A 15,236-nucleotide genomic window follows, 5' to 3' on the forward strand; every position below is an offset into this window, starting at 1 on the left:
TAGCAGTTCTTCCCGTGTTCTCCCATAAATGGCCCCTAAAACATGTTTGGAGGCTTCTATGGGGAAGTTTCATATAAACAGTGAAACTGTTTATATGTTGTTTGCAGAAACAAGAACCACTGGTCTCTGGGAAGAGCATTACCTTTGGCAAAGCTACAGATACATAGAGAAGACCAGAGCAATGAGAAAGAAAACAGACGCCTGCTTGGCAGATGAGTCACATTAAGTTTGGGAGAGAGGTGTGAAGTCACACACTATAATGCTATTGCCATCACACTCCTTGATTGCTACCTCTATAGGTAAGAAGCAAAGAATAAGAATGTTTCCCCTGGAATGGTGTATAGAGAGTGAACCTTGAGTATAGTCCTCAACCTTGAAAACCCACTGAACAAGAAGAAGTGGAAAGTAAGCAAAATGAGAATCCTCAGAGTACTCACAGCAATTGACCTCGTCGGATTTGTCCACACAGTCATGGTCACCATCACACACCCACTCAGCCACAATGCAGCGCCCATCCCCACAGCGATGCTCCTTTGTAGGATTGCAATCTGGAGGAAAGGAAGATGCATGGAGACAGAAATAGCATGAAAAACGTTTAGAATTGTGTGGCTCACAGTTCCAATGTAAGAGAATCTATTCCCACTGCCCCAATACCTCAGAAATATTTCTAGGATGAGCCTGACACAATTAAAATAGTACCTCCCACCAACCATGAGCCCTACTGCACACATCACCATGGGGGAGATGTGCCTGCTTCTCAGATGAATTACACTACTCTGCCCCACTTTGCCAGGGCCCTGATTCTGTTCTTATTGTTGTCCTCTTTTGTTTTCTTTCCTTATGGACAATTTGTGAATTTTATACTGACTCAAATAAACCACACTCTGATTTGTACTTCATGATGCAGAGAGCTGACTGGATGTATGTGTGACTGTGTCTCTTGTCTCTAAGAATTGTAATTTACCTCCCTGGCAAATTGGTAAGGCAAGTATCTCCTTATGTCATCTCTCCTGAAGCTCAGCTTAGGTTTCCTATACGGACTATCTTAATATACAACTCATATTTGAAAGAACTACTGAGTAAGCAATGCAAAATGTTATTGTTTTCATGATTCTTTTCAACTTGGATTTAAACTATATCCCAATCTACACATTCCTGGGGGGTGGCGGGGAGATCACTAAGTGATGTTTCCTCTCTCGAAGGGTAGAATCCATGGGCTGCCTTGCAATGTGACGTGTATAATCTAAATATAAGTTAAAAGATGTGTGTGGATTCACGAATAGCAGATTCAGTATGGGAAATTAGCCTGTGAATCTCCATGAATAGAGCCACTGTCATAGACTCCTGAGAGATCCCCGAGTCTTGATGGTTTGGAGCAGTGAAGGAAAGTATGTAGAAGACATAGCGCAGAGAAAAAAAGAAGCACACAAAAGGTGAAATGCTTGGTTAGGAACCAGAAAAGCCATCCAAGTCCAGTCCACTAGAGACAGGGAGCCAGGGCAGAGACCAATCTGAGGGAAGGTCATAATTACAGCCATTAGATGAAAACAACTGCCAGCTTCGGGGCACATACTTCATGATCTCCTATCTCCAGAAGCCTTATGATGAGTGGCAGGGGTTTTCTTTTTACACACTAACTACTCTGGCCCTTTCCACTAACCTATCCAGCCACCAAACTACATGAACTGCCCCATTCCCACATTTTTCCACTTATTTCATTGGAAAAAGGAGGGAATGGACTAGCTGATCTCTAAGGCCCCTTGAAACTAAAGATTCTATGATGTGTATAATGCAATTCTAAGTCATAAGAATGCATTCAGTCTCACCCTTTGTCTGAACTCTAATCAGACCCAGAAGACAATCCACATCACTCATGGGATTATTTGTACACATACATATATTTCAATTTGTGTGTGTGATGCCGGAAACCAAACCGGTTAGCAAGGCCTTGTGCATGCTAGGCAAGTGCTCACCCACTGAGCTACACTCACAGTCCCGTTTTTCAATATCTTATTAAATACAGTGAGGGGAGTAGTCAGACAATGTTCCCAGAAACTACCAACATTCCTAGCATGGAATCGTTTCTGACACCCATCACTCCAAGATATTCCTCTGATCATTGGTCCTTTTCCAATATTCCTTTCAACATTCTCTAACACTGAACAGTGGCTCACATCATTTTCTCATTGTCCATTCTCACCTCAGGTTGCCCTTTAGTTCAAAGTTCTTATTTTAGTCAACCAATAAAGTGGTACCTAAAAATTCTAAAGTACAAAGCTGAAAAGGTAAATAAGCAAGAGTAATTTTGCTGGTTTAAATTTATGAGATGGCATTTAGAATTGAACATGGCTCTTTAAAGGATAGGTTCTTTAAAAAATAAGAATATCAGCATTTGTGGTTGAAACAAATGTGTCATCCTAACCCTAGGAGTGGCCTCTACTCAAGGAGTAGCGATTGGGAATCAAATACAGGAGGCATCTTTGGTCACATCCAATAATTTGCAATCTGTCTATAAAGTTTTGCTCAAGAGCTCAGGATCCAAACATAAGACACTGGCTCTAATCAGAGGAAAAACAGAACACAGAGGAAAACACATTAGCATTTTAACAACTTTTACCCATCTTTCTACCCCATTCATTAACATTTCCTTAGCATGATTATTTATATAAAAAGTATTACATTTATACACATGATTGATTGAACAAAACTCTTCCTTCTAGGAATTACAAGAAACCAAACATTTTATAATTTAACTTGCTAATCATATTAACAAAGAGTGAGCTACAGGTTCTTGGTTATAAACATCTGTGATTTGCAATTAAAACCTTTAGGGAAACAATGCTACTTACCACAGTTTTGCTCATCGCTCAGATCCCCACAGTCATCATATCCATCACACACGAGGCTATAATTAAGGCATTTGCCTGTGTGACAGCGAAACAGATCCTCACTGCAGTCTGCAAATAACAGAAACTACCAATGTGTTACCAGGGATATGCAGATGTTATAATAGAACTTTATTTAACAAAAGTCCATCATGGTAGGAGAACAATGATGACAACCTGGTCCACACCTATTGCTTTACAGGTGAGGAAATGATGGCACAGAGAGACCCAATGACTTGCTCAAGATTACTGAACAAGAGACTGTAGAACTGGACTAAAGACTTTCGGGGTCTTGAGCCGAGTACTTCTATCACCTTCTGAAGATGACTTCTGTGTTATGTTATTCCTTTAAAGAAGATGAGAAAGGTCATTCTCATTTCACCTTGGTTTCTAGTGAAATTCATGTTCATGCTCATACAAAATGAAGGATTTTAATAGGAGCAGGGGGAAGTAGTGCTTTCCTAAAAGTGTTTCGTTTACAGTAAAAGTCTAGGTCAGTCAATGGTAAGCATAAACATAATAGAAAAAAATAAGCCACTAGATTACAGAGTTGTTACTTCTTTTGCATAAACATTACTATTTAAGTTATCTGAATGTTGCATAACATCTGATCCTCAAATAAATAAGCACTGTCTTAAATAAGCAAGATGAGAATAAGTGATATGTAATCTTAAGAAGTTTGAAGTTTAATATTGAAATCAAGTACCTGCAGGGAAATAGTTTCTCAATTTTAATAGAAGATAAGGTCATCTATTTGATAGACCTGAACTCCTAACCTGGTTCGAACGTCTGTTAGTTGTGGGACTTTTAGTGTGTTAGTTTGAAGTTAGGAAAATTTCAGCCACTTTACAGGTTTGGGAGAACATTTTAGTAAAATAATATATGTAAGGTGCCAATACTATTCAATGGGAAAAGAATGTTCTTTTTAATATATTATACTAGGACAATTAGAAACCAAATGTGCAAACATATAAACAAAAGCACTGATCTTCACCTCAAACCATACACTAAAACTAACTCAAAACAGATCATAGGCTTAAAAGTAAGAGTGAAAATCATGAAGCTTCTGGAATAAAACAGGGGAAATTTTTTTTTAACTTTGGATTAGGCAAAAAATTTTAGATGTGACACCCAAGCGCAACAATTTAAAAAAAAATACCATTAAGAAAATGAGAAAACAAACCACATACTAGAAAAACACCCACAAATCACCTATGTGATAAAGAACTTATATACAGATAGAATAGTAACACCCACTAAAAAGACAAAAAGCAACCCATTACAAGTGGGTAAAAGACTAGAAAAGAAAGACTTTGTGAAAGACATACAAATGGAAAAATTTTCTCCACATTTTTAGTCATTAAAGAAAGGTAAACTTAAACCACATCTAATGTGTAGATACCACTACATATTCTCTCACATGGCTCCAGTCAAAAAGGTAGATAATACCAAGACACTGGCAAGGATTTTGAGAAACTGAAACTCTCATGCTTTGCTAGTGGGAGAAAAAATAATAATAATACCACTTCAGAAAACAGTCTGACAGCTTACCCACATCTAATTCATGAATTCTACCCTTAGGAGTCTATCCAGGAGAAATTAAAACATATCCACACAAAGACGTGTATATGAGTGTTTATAGCAACATTATTCAAAATAGCCCCCAAGTGGAAAAAAATCCAAATGCTCACAAACAGATGAATGAACCATAAATATAATATGCTCATACAGTGGAATCTATCCAGAGATCAAAAGAATCAAACCACTGTTCCATGTGACAGTTATTAATGAAACTCAAAATGTTTAAGTGAAAGAAACCAGACTACATGTTATATGATCCACTTATGAAATTTCAGAAAAAAAACAAATTTACGGAGACAGAATTTAAAGCAGTGGTTCCCAGTGTCTGGAGGGAGAATGACTGCAGATGTGTGGGAGGGAAGTTTAGAGGGAAAGGGGAAAGTTCTAGGGCTCCATTGTGGTGATGGCTGCACAACTCTTATCAATTTACTAAAAGTCAATAGGTGAAATTTATGGTATATAAATTATACCTCAAAAAGCCTGTAAAATGTTCTACATTAATAGGGGTAAAGAAGCCCACGTTTATAACTAACTAGGTTTCTTTTTTCCTCTGAGGAATTCAAAATGATTTTATTTCTTTTTTTAAGATTTTATTGGTAAATTATAATTATATGGAATAGTGGACTTCATTGTCACAGACACATAACATAATTTGGTCAATGTCATTTAAATATATTCTCTTTTCCCTTATTTAAAATAAGTGCAAAAATAGGTTGTATACAGCTGGAGAAGAATTGGGGAAGATGGGCAGAATTTCAGTGGTGGGACAGGAATGAGAATTTTATCATGTGTCAAGTACAGGGAACAGCAAAAATAAATGAAAAAAAAAAAGATGAGAATGGGAGCTATATTTGAAGATCACTCTACTCCACTGTTCAGTCTACTGAATTCCAGCTGCTGTTTGTCCTCCTGTATCTCATACAACTGGTGGTAGGCACCTCTTTACTATAAACATCCCAACTGGATGACAATTTATTTTCAAAAGTCTTTGGCTCCCATCATTTAGCTTCCAAGTTCTAGCATTCTGTAGCACCACGGGTGATTACAGTTTACAACAACCTATTATATATTTTATAAAGTAGTACAAGAGAGGAGTTTGAAGGCTCTAAGAACAAAGAAATGATAAGATGAAAATGATAATTCCTTGATTTGATCATTATATATTGGATGCATGTATTTACTGAATTATCACACTGCACCCCATAAATATGTTAAATTAAGTCAGAGGCAGGAAAGCCTTTGACATTGATCAATTAAACTATTAACTACATCAAAATGTTACATTTATATATGCATGAATCATAAATATCTATTTCAGAAAAAAAGCATTCTAAAAAGAACAATTCAAAAAAATTTAGAATCACATCATTTTAGAAAGGAAAGGGTTTTAGAGATCATCTGTGCAGCATCTTCAGTGAGATGAGTGTATGTACACAGAAAAAAATGCACATATGTTCACAATTACACACATACAGAATTTTTATAAGTACTTTTTACTTTATTACTTCTCCCAGCCTGAAGATTTTTCAAATTAAGATAGCCACATTAAGATAAAATACAAGAACCAAGAGGTCCTAGCTATGGCCTTGACTGTACTAATTCCTCCCCTCAACAGAGGGCGCGATCTCCACACCCCGCAACCCACTGCTGAATGAGATGCCTGACAGCTGAGTCCAGAAAGGTTAAGACATTGGTTTTCATCTTCACTGGGCAAATTTGAGGAATTTGTGAATCGAGATATACCCATTACCATGCAAAGTTTTAAAAGGTCTTTTAGATTTTTTGTTCTATTTTAATCTAAATTACTCTTGTTGGAAGTATTGAATCAATGTTAGTATTAATGATAACCAGAAAAATAAGGTATCCCAACTTGATTATAGGTGCAAAAATACATGCACCCTCCAGAGTTGTGAGGGGTGGAATGGCATATTTAACCATATGAGTTAAATTTCTATTTAAGCAGTGCACCTCATGTGTTTTGATGATAGGAATACTGGGGAATCAAATACTCCTTTCAGAATCTGATTAACAAGAGAACACAACAAACATTTTCAAAGGTTTATATGTGCTCTTTGAGGTCCATTCTGCACCCCTGCTAATTCATTCTAACACACCTCGTTGGAGGTATGTTTAAAACTAGTGCTGTTTTATTAAATTACTTTATAAATGGGGAGGAAACAGGCATTTTTTTTAATCCTCATTATTCACACAGGTGCAAATTGAACTTTCCACTGTTATGACTTCCTTGGTGAGGAGCCATTTTCAGAAATTAGACACAAAATTAGTTGGATTTGGAAAACAACTTGTTACTTCCCTAAGGTCTGTGTGATTAGTAAACATTCAAAACCTTCACCGGAGGCAATGCACAGCCAGAAATACACAGCAAATAACAAAGATCACAGTGCCTCCTTTTATTGGGATCAATGTTTATTTGAACTGAAAAGAGATGTTGTCAGCACAACTTGAGGCCAACAAATCAAAATTTTCAAAAGGTGCTTGCTGCGCCGAATTTCTTGCTCAATATGAGCATAATTTTCTGTGACCTAAGGTTTTTCTACATACAGCTCCTTTTTTGTTAAGGAGATCTTGATGCAAAACATTTCTTCTGAAGTTCTTGTGTGTTGATATTTATTTCAGTTTGGAAACTCATGTGAACTTTTGTCCCTCAAAATTATCATTAAAAACTAAGCAACAAGAAGGCTTTTAAACAAGTGCTTCATTGAATTGGCTCAGTCTCTGTAACTCCATAAACAAATATGTTGCCTCAACTCAAGAACTATGGAGGCTCAATTTCCACCCACAGAATGTTAAAAACAGATGGGACCAAAAAAAAAAATCCATTTCATCCAACCCTGTCGCTATGAGATGGCCAGAGAGGTCCAATGGTTTGCCTACCATTACCTAGCCCATTAACATCAGAGCTGTGAGAGAGTCTGGAAGAGAGCTGTTCAACTGCATTTCTTGCTGATATTTGGGACTGGGTAAATTCTTCATTGGGTTGGGAATGGCTACCCTGGACACTGTAGGATTTTTAGTAGCACTCTTGGCCTTTAGCCACTGAATACCAGTAATATCTTTCCTCATCCTTGTAGTTGTCAAAAATGTCTCCATCCATTGCAAAATGTTACCTAGAGGGTTGAGAACCACTGTTATGGAATACACAGACATCACCTAAGGGCAAGGCCTGGCTTTAGTATCACCATTTCCATCAGCTGCTCTACAAAACCAGCTCCTGGTGATCTCCCCACCCCTTTTCTGCTCATAATACTTAGTGCTACTACATTTTTGTTTGCATCAATCTTGTTTGACTTTGTGTCATTGCTTGTATTGTTGTTTTAAAATACCAGATTTAGTAGTTCCTATGTTTACATATTATTTTTCTGATTAGACTAAAATTCTCACGAAGAAAGAAACTGTATCTTAGCATGTTTAGTTATTGGGTTATCTAGAACATGCTTCCCACATAGTTGGAATTCAAGAATATTCAATAGTTAGATTGACTTCGTATAATCAGGTCACCACTACACAAAAGTGGATTTTGCAAACAGTAGAAGCTTCCTCTCTTATTTTAGAATGAGATCTTTTGGTTATTTTTATAGAAATCTTTTTAGCATTTACTTGCATCCCATTTAGTAAAAAGATCATAGTAGCTATACTCATTTTTGATGACCTGGAAATATCACTTGGAATATCATTTTTTATTTTGTGCTATTTTGTGCCTCTTTTCTAAAATATCTTCATGTGGTGCTGCTTTTAAAATTGTTGTGCATATTTTAGTGCTTATGTCTTGCCTACCACATATCTCCTGAACCTTTAACAACAGTTCCATGACTTCCAGTGGTCATCCTCTGCACCCTAGAAATGAGAGGTGCTGGGTGGAGGTGGCAGAGAGAATAAGATGACACTAGCATCAACAGTGATAATCACAACCATAAATCCTAATATTCTTTGAGAGTTACTGCATGTTATTGCTCTACATGCTTTATGTGCTCTGGATTATAATATCTTTAATGCTAAATAGTTTTGTCCCCACTTCATTGATGAAATTGAGGCACAAAGAGGTTGAGCATCTGGCCCCAAGCTCTGTGATGCAGGAAATGGTAAAGATAAAAATGTAGGCAACCTGTCTCAAAAACTTAAAGTATTAGCCACCATACTGCAGCACACTCATTATAATTAGGTAACCACTGTCTTCAAAAATAAATCCACCAATTTTACCCGAAACTCAGAACAAATGATTTACAAAAGTATTTGATAGTGGTTTTATATGGTATAAGATATTTTGTAGCAGCTGTATTTTCCCCTCTGGCAAACATTTTCTTTGAGGCTTTAAAAATCTCTATACATTCATTTACTATCTGATCATAGAATCAAAAGAATATATGGAATATATAGATACACTAGATATCTTCTAGTCCAGTGGTTTCAAATCTAGCTGTATGTTAGAGTTACTTAGGCAGCTTTGAAAATGTACTGCTGCCTAGGTATAGCTCCAGACCAACTGAATGAGAATCCCTGGATGCAGAGCTTCCTGGAGATGCTAACTTGCAGTCAGTCTTCATGCTAAGACAAGCCAGGGTTAGAGAAATAGCCTGCTTTAGGTTGCAGGACTTGAAATTTTTAGTTTTCTTAAGTTTCAAAAATCTTTCCCTTAAACCACTAAAGTTGTTCCAGGTGGTTGGAAATCTTTTCATTCAATAAATACTTAAGAAAACAACTGCCATACAAGACAAAATTAGTTAAGGGGAAAAATCAGTAACATCACAGATACTTGAAGTGCTGTCACAATACACAATTACTTCTCAAAGCATAATAGAATATCCAGAACAGTTATGCATTTTCTTGTCATATGAATGATCAGAATATAATCATTAACCAAATCTAAACTTTAATGACAAGGAAAAGTCCATAGTAGCATAACTGAAAGAAAACAGCATTAGATATGAAAATGTTCAGACAGGGTTGAAGTCTATACTTCAAATCCTGCCAAATTTATTCATCAACCTAAGCTCTGGCACTTCATTCATACAAGAAACAACAGATAATATCTCCAGTGCTGGTGATTAAATCAAATCACATGGGAAGTTGATTGGGTAATTCACAAATAAGTCCCTTCCCTTCCTTCCTTTGAATATGACTAAAAATAAATGAATAATTCCAACAAACTGTACAAGCTACCTAATTTGACCCATATTTCAGAAAAATAGACAAGTACTTACTAGAGACCATTATTGCATCTAATCCATATATGCATGATCTCTTCTGGCAATCCTCTGCCGGTTTACCTGCCAGAACCTTACAAACTAGAATTTTCTTCTATTTCTCACTGGGCATACTCAGCAAAACTTCCTTCTCCCTCTTGACCATCTGTGGGGCTGTGTTCATGCTCCAATTTTTATGCAAGCCCTCATTTAAACACACACTACTCTTTCCCTTCAAGGTGGTGATGACAGAAGCATGGTACCTTCCATGAACATTCCACACTTTGAATGTCAAACTTGGGCACAGATGTGGTTTTATATGGTACAAGGTATGCAGATTTTGTAGCAGTTATATTTTCCCCTGTGGCAAACATTTTCTTTGAGGCCTTAAAAAATCTATATACATTCATTTACTAAGCACCTGCTCTGTGTTATCAGGCACTTGTCAGATCTGATCATAGAATCAAAAGATTATATGGAATGTTAGCCGCAAAAGACACCAGATATTTTCTAGTCCAGTAGTTTCAAGGTCAGAGACAATTGCATGTGAAGCCTTCTATATCTGACCAAGGGTTTTTCTACAGAAATTTTCTGAAGGGATGCAGTTCCTCAATAAACCAAACCAGATGCTTTCTGAAGTATGTTCATAAGGAAAGTCCACACTTACTAGGACATTGCTAAATACCTTCCAGAATGGTAAAATCTTCCTGTCCTGTTGGTGGTTAGGATAAGTGACCCCTTCAAGTTCAATTTCAACGAGTACAGCAGAAAGCACTTATGTGCTCAAAATAACATGCTCAGAACCATGGAGAACAAAATGATGAAATAGCATTGGCCCACCCCAGGGAGTAGGGACACACATGGAATTTGAATAATGCTAAAACACAGGCCACCATGGAGATAAATAAGTGATTCCACCACAGTTCACATAAACTAGATGTAATTCAATTGAACTTTTTAGAATTCCCTACTATGGTTGTTTTGGTGGAATATTTCCCACTATATTTCCAGAAATATTCCCCAATATAAATATATATCCTATAAAATGTTTTTCCTATAAAATTATGTCATACTTTTTTCTGAAGAGAGAATTCCACATTGTAAAACAACAAATGTCTTACTGAAAACATTTCCTGAAATATGTGTGGCATAACTGGTGTTCCATGGAATGCTAGGTACTATGTAAAATAAACGAATGCATAAATAAAGGTGAGAGTTCATATGAGGAAAAAAATTTGAGGATATACCAGGTTAAGCAAAATTAATGTCGTTGTGCAAGATTTCTTATAATGTTTAATAGACAAACAAGTATTTTAAACTCTCCAAGAAATAGCCATGAGAGCTTTTTCCAAAACTTTTTTTCATCAAGCATGTTTCAAGACTCAGGTTCTATGGAACCTAATTTTGGGAATCACTGAGTTGAAATGTTACTATAATACACTGCCTGTCCAGAATTCTGACAAAGAACCATCTTAACCCTTCAGATAGAAGAGTTGGTCACTCAGCAATCAGACTAGAGGAATCTCTCAATCAAGGTCAGCCATCTGGAGCTCTTATAAAGCCTTGGTGATTCTCATGGGAAGTAAAAACACTCTTCCCATGCTAACTATGTCTGGTTATATACCCATTAAAAAGCAATTAGAACACAATTACACATAGGTCTGTTTTGAATACAGATCATGCAGTGTAATTCTCCAGGTTAGTTTCCCTTTTTCTGTCTGGTGCATAAGTACAAAATAACTTGAAATCTAAAGCTATATTGGACAAACCACCATGACGTCAATTCATTCAAAACAACTAATCAAGTCAATTTAGTAAACTGAGAATGTTTAATGTCTTTGACTATATCCAATTTAGAAGAAGCATCTAAAAAAGATGCTTTGAATCGTGTTTGTTTTAGTTTACAGGAAAAAAATCTTATAAAAATATTCTTTTAAAAAAATGTCATTGTCCATTATACTCATGAAAACTTAAAATCCAAAACAAAATTCCTTACTCAAACAAAATAAATGTAAAATCTTCTCCCAATTCTGGGAGACTTAATGCAAAAACTTTTCAGTCACTGATCTGTTCCAATGTAGTATCTAGCTATTGAGTTCTTCTCAATAAAACCATGCAAACACACTACTGTCACTCTGGGATAAGGTAAACATGTTAGTTCACTTCAGAAAGGCAAACCAAAACTGTCCATGAAACACTGAAAGGTCGGTAGTTGTCAGGATTTGACAATGGAATGGTTTGGGTTTCTAGGCTCCTGAATAGAATCCCTGTCCACCAGAACAGACCCAAACAGCAGGCCACGTACTGCAATGTGCCTCATCACTCCAGTCATCACAGTCATTGTAGCCATTACACTGTAGCTTCTGGGGGACACAGATCCCACTGGTGCACAGAAAGTTCTCACCTCCTCCGCAGAGCACTAAAAAGGGGGGAAGGGCAAAAAAAGCAATGTCAGAATAGGGTCTGTTTCCCCCCATTTAAGACAGAGAAATAAATAACAGAAAACCTTCCCTTGCTGTTCAACAGATTTGTTTCCAAATTCCCTCTGTTTCATTGTCACCAAGTTCTCTTTGGTATTTTGAAACATTAATTGTGAAATTATCTAGAAATAATTCCAAGAGTGTTTGCTTGCACAGTGAGGAGTACATGTTCAGGGGGTGGGGGGAAGCCTCATTCATTGTATAGCTTATATGGGGAAAATACCCAAAGAGAATATCTTTCTTAATAATTGAAAATAATGTCAAAGTGAAGTATTACTAATTAAACAAACATAAAAAACCCTCTTTTTCTAAAATGCTATTTTATGCAGCAGAGACGATTATAGTAAATATAAAGCCAGTCAATTGATGTGTACTGGAACAAAGCATAGAGACCCTATGCCCTGCATTTGAAATATATTTCCCAACTTTACTAAAAATGCCAGCTAAAATGTCAGAGTCTGTTTTGGCATAAGGAATGGGAAATGACATTAGCTAATAATATTTTCATTCATTCCCTGCCCCCAGTTGTACAGTTACATTTTGATGTGTTTTGCTTTTGGTATTATGGTGCTCTTTTATCTGCCCCCTCTCCAAATTCAACAAATATTCAATTGTTTAAATTATGATAGATAAAAAAATCTTAAGATGAAAAGCTAGGAACACTTTTTAAGGAAAATGACAAATAAAAGGATATATCAGTTCAACAAAGTGGATGTTAAATTAATTTAAATATTTGGTAATAAGCCTGAAATGCATCTGACACTTGACTCAACAATTTTATTTCTTGAACTTCATACAAAGGATATCATTTTTAATACATATGAATTTTATTTTTAAGAACATTCATACCATCATTGTTTATAATGTGGAAACTACAAAATAACAATTATGTCATAGTAAGAAACTGGTTAAATAATTTGGCACCTACATAATACAAAATGTTATTACAGTCACTGAAAAAGTATATTTTAGAAAATACTCAATGTCCTTGGGAAAAATTTTAAGATACTTTAAGTGGAAAAACACCAATTGTTTTTTTCCACTTAAATATAAATATAATATAATTTGTCATTAGAAGAAGTATATCAAAAACTACTGTAACTGTCCCTGGTAATAGAATTAAAGGCAATTTTTATTCACCATAGTTTACTCTGTACTTTACAAATGTTCTTATAATGATTGTTATTTTTTTAATCAAAAAAGCAAAACTTCTGACTTTTTTCATGAACTCCAGTTGCAGTAGATAAAATGAACCTTGAACCCCCTTCCTCCTTTCACCAAAGCTAGTGTGTGTGATGTCAGCTGTGTGGTCCATCACCTGGTCACTGCCACCATTCCCCGAACTGGGTATTCCTTGATCAGATGAACGTTGTGGACTAAATACTGGGAACCAGGAAGTGTGGAGTATTTCACTCAGAATTAGAAAAAAAGAAAAGTACCAACTGAAAACTGCAGGTACTAAGGTCCATGTCTGTCAGGCTTCCCCCAGTGTTCCTGGGACTCATCAGAGTGGCTGACACTCAAGAGTTTCTAAACTACTATTTGCAGGGAAAAGTCTCCTAAATCTCCAAGGAGCAATATACTACCACAAAGCAAAAAAAAATAAAAAATTAATAAACTATTTTTCAATGCTATCAAGGAAATCAGCATTTCAACTCGCTGAATGTTAAGTCCTAGTTGATTTGGTAAATTCACAATAACAACAGCAAAAATTTGGTTTTTCATTATATCCCACGATTTCAGAAGCAATAAAAATTACATCTATGGATTTCAACTTTCAAAATATTCAACATGTTTAATGATGCATAACAGTGTTAAGACAATTCAAGACTGGAATTATAGCACTCTGCTGTCGCCCACATCCCGCATGGGCTACAGAAGTAAGGCCACTCTGGGTGAACTGTGCTGGCAACGAAAAATCCACACAAACACGAAAATACCTTTTTCCTCAATTGTGGGGGCCAAGATGGCTCTTCGACCTCAAAGATCAGCTCCCACACTGGAAAGAGGGCAAGGGGAACAAGAGAGGCAAGCAAGAGAGAGAGCACACCTGAAATCCCCCTGTTTATTGTGGAAAAGCCATTCATAGAATATTCCATCCAAATAAGGCAAGGGATTGGGTTTCAAAGGATGGAGTCTTGCTTGGAGATGTCTCCTGATCAGCAGGTTGATTGACATCTTGGAAAGCCACACCCATCTCAGGTGCTGTGTGGGATCACAGGCAGATTGAGAGAAAAGGCAAATCCCAATCAGGCAGCAACCTCAGGCCAGTCCCCTCTACTGCTCAAATGCACATAGCTCACACACAGCCCATGGATGGCTCCCGTGACACTCTGCACTGTTATAGCTACAAATACAGATTCCTAAAGGGCACCCATGAAACCACATATAAAATGAAAAGCCAGAATACTAAGATTTTATTAGCTAGTCTTACAATATCCCCTTTCTAGGGTTAAGAGAAAAAAATTAAAAATTAAAGAATGATAATCCTATTGTGAGACTATATGTATACATACGAAAGAGTGCAAAAGTTCCATTTATCTGCATTGCAGCAACTGCAGTGCCTTGAGAATTATTGCCTTCCCCACCTACAGCTTTCAAGATGCCTCTAGAAACACAGCTGAAAGCTCAACATTAAATAGCTGCTATCCTCCAGATCTCATCTCTAAGATGCAATATATATGACTTCAATAAAAACATTTCTTGTGTATGTTCACTTCAAATCTGGATCAAATTTAAAATCCAGCACTGCTTGCATTGTCTTGGTTATTGATATCTCCTGTCTTGGCTGATTCAGTAGAAGCTGACTTCTGTGTGTATCTACATTTGGAGGTGGGGCTACCCTTGGTTTTAGGATATTATGAATATTTTCTTTATTTTAATTCTTTCTTTGAAAGTTCATAGTTCTGCTAATCAATATTACTTTTGCAAAATCAACATAAGTAGTCTCTAATCTCTTTCTGATTGATTGCTTTTGAGCCTTATTCAGAATTTCCAATTTATTTTTATACAACTTTTCAATCAATGAAATGATATAAACACATCTTGTTTGGAATTTCTAAATACCCTAGAAGATAAACAGGTAGGCA

General features: G+C 36.4%; 1 protein-coding gene across 2 annotated transcripts in view; it reads right to left on the reverse strand.

Annotated features, from left to right (window-relative positions):
- The window catches only part of Corin (corin, serine peptidase), a 256,203-nt gene that overhangs the window by 71,331 nt on the left and 169,636 nt on the right, over window positions 1-15,236 (reverse strand). For both annotated transcript variants that reach the window (XM_048784434.1, XM_048784433.1), the window contains exons 6-8: window positions 11,973-12,086; window positions 2,850-2,957; window positions 438-548 (exon numbers count right to left, since the gene is read on the reverse strand). In XM_048784434.1, the coding sequence (XP_048640391.1) occupies window positions 438-548; window positions 2,850-2,957; window positions 11,973-12,086 (333 nt within the window). The remainder of the gene's footprint in view (window positions 1-437; window positions 549-2,849; window positions 2,958-11,972; window positions 12,087-15,236) is intronic.

Source organism: Marmota marmota, unplaced genomic scaffold (assembly GCF_001458135.2).
Source record: "Marmota marmota marmota unplaced genomic scaffold, marMar, whole genome shotgun sequence".
Classification (NCBI taxonomy): domain Eukaryota; kingdom Metazoa; phylum Chordata; class Mammalia; order Rodentia; family Sciuridae; genus Marmota; species Marmota marmota.